The sequence below is a fragment of the Ammospiza caudacuta genome, chromosome 2, assembly GCF_027887145.1.
Source record: "Ammospiza caudacuta isolate bAmmCau1 chromosome 2, bAmmCau1.pri, whole genome shotgun sequence".
Lineage (NCBI taxonomy): Eukaryota > Metazoa > Chordata > Aves > Passeriformes > Passerellidae > Ammospiza > Ammospiza caudacuta.
Window position 1 is genome coordinate 87,631,310 of NC_080594.1, and position 18,614 is coordinate 87,649,923.

General features: G+C 38.8%; 1 protein-coding gene across 1 annotated transcript in view; it reads right to left on the reverse strand.

The window, feature by feature from the left end:
- JADE3 (jade family PHD finger 3) overlaps positions 1 to 17,136 on the reverse strand; it is a 32,642-nt gene extending 15,506 nt beyond the window's left edge. The window contains exons 1-5 of the mRNA XM_058825078.1: positions 17,085 to 17,136; positions 15,858 to 15,940; positions 5,275 to 5,432; positions 3,237 to 3,427; positions 849 to 1,060 (exon numbers count right to left, since the gene is read on the reverse strand). Coding sequence (XP_058681061.1) covers positions 849 to 1,060; positions 3,237 to 3,427; positions 5,275 to 5,432; positions 15,858 to 15,940; positions 17,085 to 17,133 — 693 coding nt within the window. The 5' untranslated portion in view covers positions 17,134 to 17,136. The remainder of the gene's footprint in view (positions 1 to 848; positions 1,061 to 3,236; positions 3,428 to 5,274; positions 5,433 to 15,857; positions 15,941 to 17,084) is intronic.
- Positions 17,137 to 18,614: the final 1,478 nt, after the last annotated feature.

Here is an 18,614-nt window from a genome sequence, read left to right on the forward strand (position 1 = left end):
CAGCTCAGGCTCACAGGCTGCTTCACAGGGGGACTCAGGTCAGGAAAGCAGCCAGGCTGGAAGCCAGCCCACTGTGAGCAGGGAGGTGACAGGTCTTTTTTCAGACAGATATGTTTTCCAAATATTACTTGCAGCCAGTACAAAAATGCATTTAAAAAAACCCCGAACTTTCTTGGTCTCTTTTCAATTTGTAGCAAAATTCCCTTCCAGAATAGGATGCACAGAACCACAGGATTCATACCCCTTTTCTGATTATAAGGATACCTTTACCTGACTATGCTGAGCTCAGGCAGTGTAAAGTCTTGACTACATCTGAAACACTATAAACATGAACACCATTCAGACTGAGACCATGGTTTTTGCAGGTGCTGATGGCTCCTGAAAAAGATCACTCTATTAACTTTCTACATATGGTTCCAGATGGCTAAATTTGGACAGTATATGTCTGACTACATAAGTAGTCAGTAAAAGAAAAAAAAACAACTCTGAAACAAATGATCTTCAGATTTCTCCTAAACAGGCAAGCCAGTATTTCCTGTCCTGTTTATCTTCAAAAGCAGATTTAGTAATAGGGGGAACAATTATTTACAGTCACAGAGGAAATACTTGCATGTCCCAAAAACATACTTTGCATTCCTGCTAGACTGTAGCTGTCCACTTATTAACTTTGCTAGGCCACTTAATCTACTGTAATTGTTATAGTCCAAAATTTCACCTCAGTATTGCACCATCCTTTGTATGTAGAAAACCACCAAGCCCTCCACTTAGCATTTAACATCCATTCAAATTCCACATTTGCCTGGGTAAACAAACCACAGGAGAGTGTCACCGTTTCTGCAGGCACTAACCTGATGGACACAGATGTTACATTTGTCACAGAACACCATGTCATTGCCATCCTCGCTGTCCGGGGACCGGCACACGTCGCAGATGACGTCCTCGTCGTACTCGATGCCCAGCCCCTCTTCGGTCTCGATGGCGTGATTCATGTTCTCATGGCAGTGCCGCTCCAGCACTTCAATTGTCTTCTCCATCGTGTTCTCATCCAGGAGCCCACAGCCTGCAACACACAAAGGGAAGGGCAATTAGAGGACAGTCAGATGCCTCTGAGTCAGAGATGCAGGAAGAGAAAAAACACAACTTCTAGCAACTAATGCAGTAGACACGGCATCTAAAAATAAAATAAAAAACACAAGATTTTTCACTCACAGACTAATTATAACATTGTTTTATAAATACAAGCAGAACTACTACTTGAGTAAAAATTTTACACAAACCACAAGGCTGCACCTGGAAGAAAACACTGCATCATAAAAGACGGCAGTTGCTGTAACTGCTGGCTGCTCTCACACAACCCTTCCTGCATCTCCATAATTTTACTAAACACTAATGAAATCCAAAAATCACACACTGTGTTCTTCTGAAGACTAATGCTCTAGGAAACAAAACTTATCAAGAATACTTCATATCTTATAATGAAAGTTGCACCACCCAGTACCTCTAAGTCCATTGTGATGGATGACATGATCAAAATATGATGATTATGAAAAATGGTTTTATGTTTCTGATATTTTTTTTAAAACAAATAAAATAGTAGATAAATATACTGTTGCAATCCATACTATCTGTTCATGTGAACACTACACACACTATATGTACTCACCACTAATCAAACTTAGCATAAGCGGGATCACTTTATAAGTATTTGCTATGAGATTGGCCCTCAGCTTGCAGCTTCAGGACATGCACTGCATTAGAAACCCCATGATGTTCACAGCTACAAGACATCTCCACATTGCATCTCATCAAAATCCTTGCTCAAAAATGATCACAATGTTCACAGCTTTTGATTTACTCACGCCTTCAAATGTTGGGATACTCACATAACATTAATTGCAGAGGCTAATATTTTAACTAAGGCTACTTAGGTTAAAATATTGTGATTTCTTGTTACAAACAATAAACAGGGAGAGTTAAAGTGTTCTCTCCCATGCTCTAATACTTTCTCATTGCCTGAATTAAATGAATTACCAAATCATGCAGGTAGGAAGGGTCCTACAGAGGGCTTCAGCCTCTGCCTGGCTTCAAGCAGAGTCAACAGGAAATCCAAAAAGGCTGCTGCTTAAGAGATGCATGTAGTCACATCTTGAAAATCTCCATGGATGGAGGAGATCTGCCCCCTTGAAAAGCTAACAGCTTTTGCTCACAGCATTCCTGTATGCCTGGAAAGTTTTTGTCCTTGCTTCTACTTACATGCATCCTTTGGCACTGGAGCTCAGTCATGAGCTCCCTACTTCACCAAAGCAGTCTCCCAGCACATCTACTCATTTTCCTGAATGCATAGTTGGAACTTTCTTGTGCTTAGAGGACAGTGCTCTTGAAGTTCTGCTAGCTCTTTTCAGTAATTCCACCCTTCAGAGCTGCCTCCCAGATCCCACCCAGTTACCTAAGTAGAAACATGCTGTCCTGAAGCCCAGGACCAGAAAAACTACTTCCCCTCCTCAGTTCTCTCTGGATCTCAGTCACCACTATTTCATTGCTGTTACAGAAAATGCTGCCGTTGATTAGCACTTCTCTATTGGTACTTCTTATTTTGTTAGCAGCCAATTCAGGAGATGCTAACCCGTCCTTGCTAAAGGACCTACAATCACACATGGAAGAATACCAGCCACACAGGCTATTCCACCACAATTCAGTTATTCCAATGATAATTCCAGTATTATTTTCCATAGCTCACTCCTGCTCATAGACCTCTATACCCACAACTTACATGGCAAAAGAAAGTTTACTTAGCTGATTTTGAATGGGCTAACATGTGTGAAACTTAGTTACTCTGTTGAGAACCCAGCATGCAAGTTCCTCAAAACTCTGAATTTGTAGATATGTTCCAAGTTCAAGAAATGGAAACATCTGCTTTCCCTACATAAAATCTTTAACTTTTGAAGTCCTAGAATTAATTCCACCTGGTGTAGGCTTTTTCTCTCCTGGCTCAGTCTGCAGAAGTTGCTGATGATTTTGGACATCAAGAAAATTTTAGGTACAACAGATAAAAAATAAAACATTAACAGATCAAGAAACTAATTACTTTTTTAGCTCCTGTTTCTCTTAGTATTTCCATTCAATTCTCATTCAGCAATCTTTCAGAGACCTTACACAGAAATACTAGTCAACAGCAAAAAACCTAAACAGCAAAAATTAAGCACAGCTTTTAAAATGAGAACATGTTGTGGAATTACCCATTTCTGTAAGCTCTTCATTTAGCTCCTGGAGCCAAAAGATGTCCATGTCATCCAAGTCATAGCGACACATAGATTCTGCTAGCTCCAAAATGTTGATATAACCTGGCTCTGTGGGCTCTTGGCTGGAACAGTGGATGTATTTCCTGGGTCGTGTATACAGTACTTCTTTTACCTTTTCTGCTACAACCCTGTGAGTGAAAAGAAAAAAAAAATACTTACAGCTTTCTAAGACCCATCCTTGAAAGACATAAAATATTTGCTGTAAGTGCAAAGAAAGCTGGGGTTTCACAGATTTTAAACCAGCCAGTAAGTATAGTCAGCCTAGGGAGACAGGATTCTCAAAATGTCATTTTTTCACCCAAAACGTTCCAAGGTTTACTACACATACAGAACCCTATTTAAAATGTAAGCCTGTCCATATGACTTCAATTTAACAAATGCTACTGCTATGACAAAGCAACTGTTTCTCAAAACCACAGAAAGTATTATGCACAAAACCAATACAATCTTTGTCCTATATTCTTCCTAAATGACATAAGGAAATCTTGCCAACTGATGTCCTCAAAACACCAGCTTTTTCATGAAAGCTTACTGTAGTAATTCTACTGTAGTGTGTATGTGTGTGTGGGAAAAATCCTTGCTCTTCATTTGGGATACTCAGTCAACCCTTTTTTTGTAAATGACAACTTATCCACATTACAAATATATTACTTTTGTTATGCAATAAACATTATGATGCCAAGCAAAAATGTAAAGGGGAAAAGTCATCCAAGAAGCAACAGAGAAAAAGATTTGTGTTCCTTCTGTTGTTTCTTTCAAATATTTTCAGAGATAAAACTCTGTATTTAATTGGTTTGATTTTGGAATGGAAAGAATAATCTGAACTAGATAAAGTTCAATCTTTCTCTGAATTCAATGCAAAAAGCCCTACATGTGGAAGGAAGCCAGAGAGATACAGAATGGAACAGTGCCATGCATGAGCAGCTCTACATGCTTTCTGGAGCTCACCCTCCACAGGACAAGGAAAAAATAAAAACTCTAGAAAACAAGGCAGCAAAAAAGGAGGAGGCAGCGGTCAAGCTGTATCCCACATAATTCTAACTGGACAATGTGGATTATCAATGTCAGCACAAACAATGTCCTTCTGCCATTCTTCATCCCCCTTTACCCTGCTCACTTTTTCCTCTAATTCCCTTGTGAGCTTTTCTTTTTTCTGGTCCAATATTTTCCTCTAATATAATACTGCTGGTATGAGCTGCAATATACTTATTTTTAATAACTTAGTAGTGACAAGAGCATCAGTAGAAATTAAATTATGCTGACACAGCACTTTCACCAGACAATTAATTTATCTTCATCTTGAAGAGCATGCTGGCATTAACCTTTCTTTGTTGAAACATGCTTTGTTTCCACCAGGAAGGGCTGCAGGACTACAGTGCTATGTTTCCCTAGCCTAAACACAGTGTGAGAGAACAGAAGATTCTTTATCTATCTTCAGAATCTGAGATCACTGAAGTTCTATAATGTTAATAGCCAACTGTGGTGAGAGAAGGCAGAAAAGGTTAAAACATTGAGAATAACCAAAATTAGATTATGTAAACAAATGAATAATTTTATCAGGTATCAGTGATTACTGCATGCCTAGTGCTCTATATCACCATGCAGTGTAGGGAAACCCTTCAAGTAAAATGCATGAAGTATGGGCTTATTTTTAATTTATTCAACTCCCCATGCTGAAATAAAAAACAGCTTTTAATCCATAGCACCATGTGACTGAGCAAAAAAGAGCTCTTTACACTCACAATGTAGATACTGTAACAGCGTGCAGACAGAATGAGATCTGGACTGAAGCACCACAGAAATGCTTTCCAAATTGGCACTTGTGTGGTTTAAGAACATGTCTGAAGGCTGCTACACTGAAGATTTAAACATACCAACAGAGAAAATCTGACTGCACTTAGACAACTCAGTTTTGAGAGACCATCTTCTCTGAGTTGCCATTTTGTAGACATGATCCACGTCTGACCAGCAATACCTGAGAGAAGGCTGCGGAATAGTTTCTGGACTGGCTGGAACCTGAACCCCTTTCTCCCATTCTTGTTTCCACGTGTCTGCAAAGACGTAATACTCATCAGGGTTGACATGGTGAGAGTCTGGCAGTTTCATGGCACTAATGAGATCCTTGCGGAACACCTGCAGGAAACAGAGTGCAAACATGGATTTGAGAGAGAGCATTGTGTTAAACAATGTGGCAGGTATTTTTCTTAGTTACACTGAAACAGTGCATAAGCATTGATAATTTTTTTAAGAGTATCAACACAAATCAATTTGAAACTACCTAGATTATTAATTTTTACTGTATTAGGTACAGTAGGATAAGAAGTTTACACTAATTCAAAACCATGCTGCTGCCCAAAGGCTAACCTTTGGAGTTAGAAGAAGGAAGAAGTTTTTTACAGGCAACCAGAGAGAGGAGAAAGGAAGCCCGCATCTGATTCAAGGCTCCTCACCGTATTTTCAATCAGCTTATTGTCAGCCTGTAGGTTGTACCCCAACTTAGACACAAGGTAGGATATCCTTTTCTTTCACTCAGTTCAGCTACTTTAAACTGTCATAATCATCATGGGTTACAAACAGTTGCCATGGCAAAACTGATGGATAGGCACTTGCTAATTTATTAAAACCACTTTAAGTTTTATTGGTTGGGATCTCTGAGATCGAAGATGAACAGCAGCCTTTGCTGGAAGACAAGACCTGTGTTGCTCTGTGGGTAAGCAGTGATGGACAAAATCCAGCCTCAGCATCTTTCAGCAAACCTATACCATGAAACATCACCCTCAGAGTAAACTATAGCAGCAGATCTTCAGCCATAACACTTGGCTCCAGAGAGTTATGTTTTTTCAAGCATGTAAACATTATTATCAGTCATCTCAAAGCTTACTTAATGTCAATATCTGTCAACTACAGGTGTGGACAATTTAAATAAAGGGCACATTTATCCTCTTTTTTTCCTCCACTGCTACACTGCACCAGCTTAATGATCAGTAAAGCAAAACAGCAACCGTGACTTGGTTTTAGGGAGACATTGCAACTAATTAACTGTATTATTGTAATAAGAAATCAAATCCTCAAAGGGCCATAAAATGAAATGGAAAATATCCCTGCAGTAAGTTGTGACAGGTTGAATTCTCTTCTTACCAATTCAGTTTTATAAACAGAGAGTAATAAACAATCTCAGAGCCCAATATCTCCATGTACCCTTTTCAATTTCACAGTACCAGACTGGTTATGCCTACTGCAAAAATTCTCAGCTGTTCTTGGAAATCATCCAGTAAATATTACTTAAAAGTCTCTGTGCTAAACAGGTATTGAAATAGCTGCTGGTGACCTGGAACATCAGTGTTACTTCATTATGTTCTACAACTGCATCTCATACAGGTGGCCAGGAGAGCAAGCTGACCGAGGGTACTCAAACCCACAGACTCAAGGGTCTTGTATCTGCTAATCATGTGCTACCTGCCTTGGTTCAGAACAGGCTGTTCACTGCTGCCTTCTGTACATAACTCCTCAGGTACATAACAGGCTCCTATTAAAATCTGAATGTCAAGAGTGAAACATTGAGACTGCAAGCATCCTTTTTTTTTCCCCAAGCACTATATGTACACACCAAAATAAAATGTAAAATTATTTATGTTGCTTAAAAGGCATTTTAGTTTTCTGTGCTACAGGTACAGAGCCAGAATTATTAGTAACACTAACAGGGTACAATTCCAAAGAACGCCGGAATGGAAAAGTATGATACAGGAGAAGTGCAATGACTGCTTTAATTACCAGAAAAGATATTTCTCAAATCTTATCTGAGGTAAGTGCTTTACAAACTACCTTTTAAGCCAGTGACAGAATATAAAAGTGAAGTATTTCCTATCAAACTCACTATTTCTTAACCACTAGATGAAAAATGATATTAAAGGCATCCGTATTCTAACTACATTGCTTAGCAGCAAATCTTCTGATCATCCATTATGTATGCAAACTGTACCTCTATTTTTAGAGCACAAACCCCCTGGAGCATGAATTTTTCTGGGTTTCTTTTGACTGTTGTGAGTACTGACCACACCGTCACCATGCCACAACATTAAGTTCTCTGCTTCAGATTTCTACAGTTTACAGGTACCACTGAAAGTCAATAATTTAATCAATAAAAAGATAACTGTTGAAACCTTAAGAGACTCCAAAACTCAGCTAAGACTTCCTAAGAATTGCCTGTTCATACTTGTGATTAACAGTGCAGTTGAGGATTTCTTGCAGACACTTGGAATCATTACAATCTAGCTCTAGTCATTCTACATTTCTTCACGTGTGGCAAAGCAGGATCTTCCAACAGTAAAATACTCTCAGAGGGCAACGTATGAGAATACTCAATCTGTATTTCTTCCATTGTGGAAGTAAACCAAAACACTCAGGGGACCCAAAGAGAGTTTTCTGACAAATGAAGTAAATTCTACTTCAGCAGTCAGCCTCAAGGCTATGAACTAAGCCATCCGCACAAAGAGCAGCACACATGCCTCCAGGATTTAGACAGCCAGCTTCTCCTCATGTTGAAAAACAAATAAATGCTGCTCCTTTACTAACTGTGTCCACAGAACAACAGCTAGCCTGCTCTACAGCACACACTCTCCCCTCCTGGCAAGAACCACCTGCATTTCCAGTTAGCCCATGAAGCTCAGCTCACCTTTCAATCACCCCAAAGCAGTTCTACTTCTTACCTTATATAAAGCACAACCCCTCACCTTTATTTTAACATCACCTGTGGTATCATATATATTGAAAATACCTGAAATGAGCACACCAAGGCTAGGCTTATAAAACATTCCCATTCAGAAACACCATTCCTCACAACCAGACTCAGCTGGTGCCGAGTGTCTTTAGCACACAACAGAACAAGGCCCTGCAGAGCTGAGCTATAACCAAGTGCAGCTCCCAGAGCCACACAGAAGTGGGAAACTCCCCACCACTCTGAGCATTCCACAGTAGTTACTGTGTGACAGTGGGATTTATTAAAAATAATTTTTAGTAAAGAGAGCGTGAAAGTACAAACGAGTTTTAGCCTTACCATGCAAGACTGCTTAGTCTGAACTTAAAATTTCATTTTGCTGCCAGGAATTTTTGGCTTCAACCACAAGCAGTACAGCACTTTGAGTAAATTACATCAATGAAATGTGTCTGCTTATGTCATCATTGTCTCATAATCTAATCGTTACCATTTCATTGAGAACTTCTATTACATATTTCATGCTTTAGAACTGGGGCCTAAATCTGGAACAAAAGACTTTGTTCTTTACTCATGTTGTGGTTTTAAGCCCAGCTGGAAATTAACTACTCAGCCACTTGATCCCCTGTCTTCCCGCCCAAACCCGGTGGAATAGGGAGTAGAATCAAAGTAAACTTACATGTTGAGATAAGAACAGTTCAATAATTGAAAATTAAGTAAAACACAATAATAATGGTAAATAATACTAACAACAATGATAATAAAAAGGAAAAACTCAAACAAGTGGTGCACAATACAGTTGCTCACTACCCACTGACCAGTGCCACACCCCGCTTCCCAAACCCAGATCAGCTCCCCTTCTGGGTAACTCCCCTAGTTTATGTAACAATTCTAAGATGTGGAATATCCCTTTGGTCAGTTTGGGTCACCTGTCTCAGTTATGCTCTCTCCCAGTCTTTTTGGTTTCATGGTTTATTTTTTATTGCATACCTCCTCCCTGACAGAGCATGAGACACATAAAAGAAGTCCTTGAATTGGGATAAACATAAATTACCAAATAAACAAAGCATCACTGTGTTATCAACACCATATTAATTCCCAATCCAAAACACAGCACTGCAACAGCTACTGAGAAGAAATTAGCTTTACCCTTACTGAAACCAGGACAGGTCAACATTAGTGGCTTGTTCTGCAGTAGAAGTCTGCCTGCTTTTGCTGAGGAAATGAGAACCTTCCAGTCAGCTCTGCAGACACACTGCCATCTATAAAGCCTTTAAAAGCTAGATTCTACAAAAAGCCTTGAGAAATATGGACACACTGCTCCTCCAAAGCACTAATGCACGAAGAAACAACAATATCAAAGATATAGTTTGCACATTGTATTTGTTTTTCAGACTTCTGAGTCCTATTTGGAAATTATGTTAGAAGAGTACGTCCGAGAAAAATTAACTTCTCAGAATTTATTTTAAAATGCTTCACCAAAAGCCATCTCTAATTTGAACCCAAACTCATTCTGGAAGCACTCTATGGAAATGCAATATATAATCTTCCTCACTGGACCCTGTTTTGCTTACTCTGAATAAATCAGGCTCTGAAACAAAGAATATGATTTCGCATGAAGTATCCTTATCCATTAAAGATATCAGGGAGAATACAAGTAATGCTGTAGAGAATTACAGTAAAACACTAGCACTGAATACAGAATGGTCTTAACAATAAAATGGCCTTCTACAACCCCCATCTTTGATGAACAATTCAAATATCAGATCTGCACAGACTGCCAGGCACCTTCTGTTCATGACCACTGCAAACTTAAAACCACATTAAGAAAAGAAAAAAATTAGTGAAATACCTTTTCCAATACCCCTTGTAAGCTACTACTGAAGCTGACTGATGCCACTGCTCATTCACCATGTCTTGCCCAAATGCATGTGTGAGGAAAAATAAATGGATTGTGTCATCTCTTAAAAATTAAATGTAAGCCAGTACTACTTCTTGTGACGCTCTCTGCGCTTTCAGGTACTTTGATCAACTGCTTACAGACTCCCAGCACGGGTAAGTCACTTGTCACAGGCACCTAGGCCATGACTGGGAGCCACACCTCCAAGGCCTAAGCACATTATGGGTTAACTGCTCTTGTTACAATCGAAGCCCACTTTATGCTGGATTGCATGGAACTGCTTCAGGCTTCCCCTGCACCCAGCAGAACTCAGCAACTCAGGCTTTTCATCACCTGGGGAGTCAGGAGATGCACTGCTCACAAGCACAGACCTAGGATTTTTTTAAAAAACAGGAGGGAACTACTATGTCCTGTCTTCCCTGCAGAAGCATATTAGATCTTTTACAGCAAACAGCATGGAATGAGGGCCAGCATCCTTTCTACCAGACAACAGCTAGCATTTTCCTAGATTTTTGGTGTCCCTCCCAACCCATCTTGAAGGCCAAGTTTGAAATTCTTTTGTCAAACACTTGAGTTTATATGAAATGTAAATTACACAAGAGTTTTTCCATCATGTTGAGAGTAAAATAATCTTTCTTTATTCTCCTTGGAAAGCATCTAGTAACTTTTATTCCCATAAGCACTCCCAAGCATTAAGGCTTACTCTACTATTGTAGCTCTCAAATACAGGCCCTTAGCAAACAGACTTCTGAAGCAGCAGATTTACACCTAAAATCACCTCAAAAATAATAAACAAAATTTAAATTCTAATATGACTTATTACAAGTCACACAGTATGTAAGCATACTTTATCTTTGTATGGATGTTTGACAGTATGCACAAAAGACTGCCCATTTATAGGGGATGAAACACCAAGAACAGAACTTAGTGAGCTTATCCTGGAAAGGGAGAATTCTTCTTTTAATATATTGCTACCTGTGCAGGAAGTTTCTGAACTAAGAAATTTACCTTCTAGAGAAGTGTAGAAACTTAAGGCAGGTTTGCTTTGGGTTTTGGTTGGTTGAGCAATTTTTGGCAGCAAAGAAAATAAAAGGCAACATAAATTTCAAATGGAAATGAAGCTACAATTCCAGGCACATATACCAACTAGACTGAGAAACTTAAAATGTTAAAAATGCTGTGATAGTCAGGAATATGTGTAGAATTAAATTTGTAGTTCCCAAACATCCACACAATTGGGCAAGTAAGGCAGTAAATCCTAATATTAAAACCCCTTACTCTCTAAAACTATCTTAATTATCCAGGGCTTAAGTAAATTAAATATTGTACTTTTCATTTAAGTAGCCATGATTCCTCCAAGCCTCCTTTTACAAGCATGTAAGCATGTATAGGAAATGCCAGGAAATTGGATACTTAATCAATGCTACCTAACATCATGTCTCTGACAGTATCTCATGAGCCAGAAGAATGTGCAAGAACATGTCAAGTTTCCTTCTGGTTGCTAATCAGACATAAGCTTTGGATTTTGGGGTTAATCCTAACAATCAATTTTTAAAGTGGTATTAATTTATACAGATATTTTTAAAAATCTGTACTTGCTATCATCTGTCCAATTCCTTTTTAAATCTTGTTTAATTCTCAGTCTCAACCACTTCCTGTAGCAGATGAGCTTCCCAGCCTAATTGCATGAAAAGGATATCCTTTTAATTGCTACAGATTTTTCAAATTTTGGCCTCATTTTTCAATGCTCATAGCTGCTTTTTCTGTCCAGTTCTTCCATCACAAGGACAGGCAGGACTGAAGCACTCTAGCTCTGCTGTTTCCAACCCGTTCACACTTTACTGTTATGCCTGCTCATTCACTTCAAAGGTAAAACAGCTCAGCTTTTTCACAAGCAAGCTCTTCCACACCTTTCTGCATTTGGGTCACCTCTTCGTAAAGAGTTCAAATAGCCTGAGACAGTATCTCACAGGGGAAAAAAAAATCATAGAAGTAACTGATGAGTTTGCATCTCCAGCCTTATGTATTTTTTTTAAAAAAACAACTAACCCAAGCAGGCTAAAAAGTAGCTCATGGATAGCACATGCTTCCCAGAGGTCTTGAGAAGCCTGTACACATCCCAGATAATTCAGAATTTTTTAAAGTGAGCATGCACATAAAAGTGGCAGTCTCTTATTACACATGGTGCATGCAAAGCAATATAGTTTAACCACATTGCCCATTCAGTCACAGAACAAAATAAAGCACTTTCAAACTGCAAAAAGAGTCCATTTGCTGCCAAGAGTCTAGTCTTACGGGCTGCTTCTCAGGATCAAGACTGCAATTTATGTGGCAGTTAAATGCACTAAAAAGAGTTTCACGTACCCAAGTAATGAATGCAGACCATTTACTTTTGGAAGATAAGCTGCATTTCACATGATAATACAGCTGTCACAATCAGCAATGAGGGATTAAAAATTACTCCTGCTGTGAGATTCAAAACCCTATTTGCAAAGAGCAGTAAAATATTACCATGTTATATGGAAAAGGTTTAAAAAAAAGCACAACGCTAACTTAACCTCTTTGCACTTTCAAGGAGGAGACAGGATTGAAAAAAGATATAGATAAATTTGAATGTCATAAAGATCTCTTGGGCTTTTTTTTGACCCCACAAGCATAAGGGAAAAGACATGGTCAGTCATACAGGCCAGTCCAACTAATGCATTTTCCCTGCAAAAATTACTCCCACTACTCTGCCATCATTTTCTGCCTCAGCTTTCATGGAGACAGGAAACTGCCAAGTACAGGCTTCATGCTGAGCCAGACATCCAAATGTCTCCTACCCTGCTGCTCCCACACAGCCTACTGCAGAAGGCTGTGAGTCCCTCCTGCCTATGTTTAAATCCACTGAGGGGCAACACCACAAATGGTATGCAGCCAACATCATCATAAAAGTCTCCAAACCAGTTATGACTTTGAATTACTGGTGTGCCTCTAACCTCAACACAGTTTATTTATTCACAGTAAATGCTAAACTAATTGAGTAACAGAATTTTGAAGTCACCATTGCAGTCGTTTGTGATAGACTGTAATCCAGAAGGTGAGCAGTGAGAAAGAGACACAGCCCTGCTTTTGACGCTACCTACAGAAGCACCATGGCCTGAAGAAGCATCATTACAGGCTTCCCTTGTTCTCACCTTCTTTTCCAAGGAGCAAACTGGAGTAAGTTGAAACCAGGTCCAACCCACTAACATCAATCAATCAATCAATCTCTTCTGGATTGATACAGGCTCTGGAAATGGGCTTTGACATTTGCACTGTAACAAACACCTCTTGGCCTAGCATTAACACCAGACAACCTCGCTCCATTGAGGCCATTCCCAAACCCACCTGGATTCCAAAGCACCTGGAAGGCAACTCAAGCAGTCCTGAGATGCAGCCACTCATCACTTTTTACAGGCAAACTCAGAGGACACCAGCATATTCAGATAAGTCCTGAACTGGACATATACTCACTACTTGCTTATTGGAGAACCAAACCCAAGCTTTTCTTTGGAGAGAACCCAGGTACTCAGGTTGGGCTGGTGATGGTACAGGAAGGGGAAGAAAGCATATATACTCACATGCAATTTATTTGAAAAACCAAGGCTTACTGGCATGAAAAAAAAATTTAATGTATGAAGACCATGAACAAAAACATTCCCAAACAACTATTTATAGCTTTGACCTTCTAGATTTTCTGCATCACTAACTCAAGAAACAGCCTGCTGTCTGGCAAGCAGAGGTGAATGAAAGGAGAGCAATGCCAACTTGTTACAGAGAGGCCTTGCTAAAGAGATACTGTCAGCCTGAAAATTTAAATTTCTATCTAATAAATATTAGATGTGTAGTGAGGTCCCTTTTCAGTATTTGCTTTGCTCCCCTGTCACCACTTGATGCATAAATAACCAATTTCAATGCTCTGCTGGCAAAAGCATTTTGTATACTACACTTCCCAGCATATGCTTTTCAAGGGGTTGGAGGGAGTGCTTGCTTTTAGTGGAATAAAAGCAAAACATAAACAATAGCCAGAAGTCTTATGTACAAGAGGTACAGTACTACTGTCACCTTCCCTTCCACGCCCTTTCCAGGAGAACTCAATTAATTTCAGGGATCTTTTAAATGTTGTACTCAGAACACTCTTTCCAAAGAGGATATGTTCTAAAGTTTGGGATTTCTTTCCTTTTCTTTTCTTCTTTTTTTCCCCCCAGGATTAGAATCTTAAATCAAATATGACAAAGAAATTCCAGAATTACTAGAAGGATTACATTATGAAATAGACTTTGAAATTTCAAGTGTATATTCCAGGTTTTGTTCTTCAAAGTTTCATATTTTAAGCATTAAAGGAATCAACATTTCGCCTTGGAACTGGTAAAAGGCAGCAAAGATTATCTGAAAAGGAGGAACTGAAAATACTGCTCATTTTAATTCCTAGAGGTTATGTAAACAGAAAACTTTTATGCTACATAGCTGGACCACATCTTCATAATTCTTGTTTTAACGTACATGTGCACATAGAGAAAGAATAGAGCAAACTCAGAGAAGGCTGTAATAGGGCAATCCCTATGATGAAGAGATACAAGAATAAAACTGGATGGCTGGGCAGAAAGAAGGGACTAGCACCAACATGTATCTGAAACAGCAACAAGCCTGGCAAAACATGTGCTTCAGCTCCCATTTGCACAGCTTGACTGGTAACAAAGTTAGGCACATATGAGCAACACTTACAAGACCTCAGTAGCCACAAGCTGCTTTAAGATTTAAATTCTTACAGAACCATAATCCTCATAACATCTTAAAGGCAAAAAGCTTAGAGGGTTTTTCTTAACCTTCTTGGTGGCTGCAAATAAAACACTAGGTAGCTAGCTAGTTCTAGCCAATTTTATTTTTTTAACATTTTTGCATTTTCTTTTAGAATTGAGTTTTCTTGAATTGACTTGCAATGAGAATTAAGCTTCCAAAGAAATGACACATGCTGTATCATTTACCTTGTTCTTACCACAGCAAAACCACCTAGTTAGCAGCATACAGAAAAGAAGCACAAAGCATATTTGCTGAATAGCTTAAGCTATAGGAGCATGATCTACATATTTCACACAACCTTGCACAGCAGTAACCACTCAGGTAAAAAGCTGCTGGTATAGTAAATTACCTTAAATTCTATAGAAATAAAGTGGGGTTTGCCAGTCTTTTTTCAGCACTCATACTAAAATTCTGAAGGACTCATTCAGAGGCAATATGATAACAAGTAAGGGGAATTAACTACAAGAAATATTTCTCAAATTTGTAGTTGGCATCTGACTTCAGCCCTTAAGAAAGCAAGCATAAAATCTGGAGAAGGCAGCCAACAAATCTTCCACTAGGAGGGTCTACCAATGGAATGGTCGACAGGAGGGCTTTGGGCACTGGATTGTGCAAAAATGTCAATTTATTAAATAGGTCAGTACAGGTCCAGCGACAGTGGTAAGTGTTGAGGTTCTAACAGGTGGAGATGGCAGAGTACACAAAAAAGCTACATCGACAGTAAAAGGCAAGAGTAACGAAGTAGCAAACACTGCATGTACATATCCTACCCACTTGAGTGTCCCACTGTTTCATCCTGAAGCAGACATCCTTCCCAAACACATACATATTAGCCACTTTTCTACTCCTAAAACCATAACAGCTTTTCCCAATTTCAAAATGATATTAAAATTCCAGGGAAAGAACAAAGTACATATTACCATCTGCAAATGCCATAAGTCATTTTGGACCATCACACATCAGAGCTCCTATAATAATCACACAGTGAGGAAAATGAGGGTTCACAAAGAATTTGACAGGTGACAAAAGGACTCACCAGCAATAGATCCAGAGCTCACTTCCTTCAAGGCTTAGAAACATGAAAACTGCATGAAAGAAAACTACCAGTGACCAACCCAGTTCTTACCTCAGCAGGCTTCTTTTGTTCATTTGCTGGTGTTTTTGACTTGCTCCTGTATTTTGAACAAGAAGAAAAGGAAGTGGAAGGACCTGTTAAAAAAAAAAAGAAGAAATAAAAAAGGATCATTATAGCTCGGTTCAATTCATTTATTTTCCCATGAAACACAAGGCTCCCATGAAACTCCAATCTCTTGAATTATAATTTTTGACAAGATGTGGGCAAAAAAAAACCTGTTAGGCAGTCTGTAGGCTTAATTTCAGCTCTTCCTGTTCCACTCGTTCTTTATAAAACCACAGCACACCAAGTTTATGGGTACACTCTGCTCTGCCCAACACAAGCATGAGTAAACAGAAACAAGCAGACAGACTGCTTTCTTTCATTTAGTTCCCTTCAAACAAAGTGGAAGGAAGAGTAAAACAGAGCTTGAAAATGCTCAAAAAAAAAAAAACCCTAAAGAAAAAAACAATGATACTAAAATGTGCCAACAAGAGATGCAAAAAACCCATAGTGCGATATCTGAGATGTTTCTGGGAAAATGTTATTTTAGCAGAGGATACATCAATGACTTGCAGTGAACATGACAATGAATCATTATTATGTACAGAGCTACTAGATAGGCACAGATTTATAAGCTACAAACAAGACCCTGTCACACAGGGTTGTTCTGTTTTGGGTTTCTGGCAGATAAAATGGGAAGATATTCAGGTAGATGTCTGCCAAGGAACACTTAAAGTGTAACTTTACTAAATTGTTGAACAGAGAAAAATGGAATAGATCAAGAACCAGTATGAGATAACATAGCAATCAATGTACTGATTATACTTCTAACACATTAATGCTCAAGAAGCTTGCCACCCCCAACTATTTTAATGTTGAAGCTCTGCATACCATGAGACAATAGGGTTATTTTTAGAAAAATAATCACAGAATAGAACCCTGGGCAGTAAAATTTCTCTTGATTTACAGATTTCTTCTTGCCAACTATAAATGAGAAAGATATACAAGTTTCTCTTGGAATTCTAAGTATACTCAGAACTCCCCTTATAAGATCCTTTGCCTTATTCTCCTCCTATAACATGATTCAGAAGACCAAAGACCACAAATGCAAAAAAGAAACCCACCAAGAAACATTTTTTTTTAAATTTTAAGAGGTTAAACAGTTTGCCTTCAAACCACAGAGGGAAACCACAAGGGGGTGATAGACCAAAGAAAAAACTAGCAGGTATTACTTACTCTCATTGTCTGAACTGTCACTGGTGCTTAGATGCCTGTGGCGTTTCATCCTGACGCATCCTAAAGAGAAAAAAAAAACAAGTTGATGGCAATTGTTCTACCAGAAAATCACTGGCTGCTGGCTGATGCCAAGTTCTTCTAACTAAAGGCAAAGCTCCTCTGAAGAGGCCTTAGGCAGAGAAACAATCCCAGTCCAGTCACTATGTTTTATTTCTGCAAGCAACTAATAGATCACAGTGCTATTTGTGAAACTGAGCACCCTCAAAACCAGCATGCCTCTGCTGGGCAGAGCCTGCTTTTAATTTTGCAGAAAGAAGTGCAAGCCGCCAGCTGATTCCCGGCAGGGCATGAGCCTGCACTGCTCCACTCAATGTCCCATCTGTTCAGCTGGAGCAAGAGTTGCCATGGCGGCAGGAGCTAGCTGAGAGACAGTGGAGGCCAGGAAATAAGGTGGATGCACAGCAAGGCAGGGATTTAGAAATATAACACACCTTAAAAAAACCTAAACAAACAAACAAAACACAAGGAAACCTTAAGGCATCGATGCAAAGCAAAAGGCAGATTTTAAATAGTGACAATCATAGAAAGCAGTGACTGATGCCATTTAGGTCATCTGATCACCCTTTATTTCACAAGCAACGTGGTTTTCAGAAGTTTGAGAAGTGATCAAGAGTATCACTGAGAAATACTTCAGTGGCACTGCACCAGTTACATAAAAAAAAAAGGTTTTGAACTTTTCGAAATTCAATTTTGAACATGTAATGCTACAGAGAGAGGGGAAGAACTTTCTGCACTTCTACTTAATAAAAGAAAAATCAAAACAGTTATCAGCCATATACTCTAAACAAGTGCCAAGAAAAATCTATCTATATTCTTATTAGTCCTGCCACTCTATAACATTCAATGTTACGTTTGTTAACTAAGGTTCAATAACAGTTTACAATTAATAGCAGTAAATAAAAATCACCCCTATGTTTGTAATGGATTGAATGAGAAAATCAATAAAGAAGTAAAAAGTAATTCTAAAGGAATATACAAGAACTGTTTTTTTTTTTTTTTGCTTCTTTTTAAGCAGAAGATATGCTCAAGTAGGTTGCAGATAGCTGAACCTGAAATGTCTGCAGTACTCTAAGTGCCAGCTTGGCTACACCTGAAGTGTAAACAGCTTCATTGCTTAAACATAACCACATGCCATTAAAAAAAGCAATACAGCTGAATATCCCATTTGATAAGTACTCCACATTAGTTACTGTACAATGGCTCTTGAGATTATCTAAATACCACGGGATAAACAAGATCTCCAGATAAGAGAAGCCTGCCCAAAGGCTTTGAAGAGATTGAAATTGAATTGTTTGCAGCACAAGTGTTTAATTCAGTGGAAAATTTCAGCACTCTTTGTATTTAAGAGAGTGAGTTTACTGAATCTAAATGCAGTGATCACTCCAAGTTTAAATCAATCCTTTCAACCTGTTATACAAAAAGACATTGTCCACACTCCTGAAAGGTGACAAAGGAAGCAATGCTTCCAGT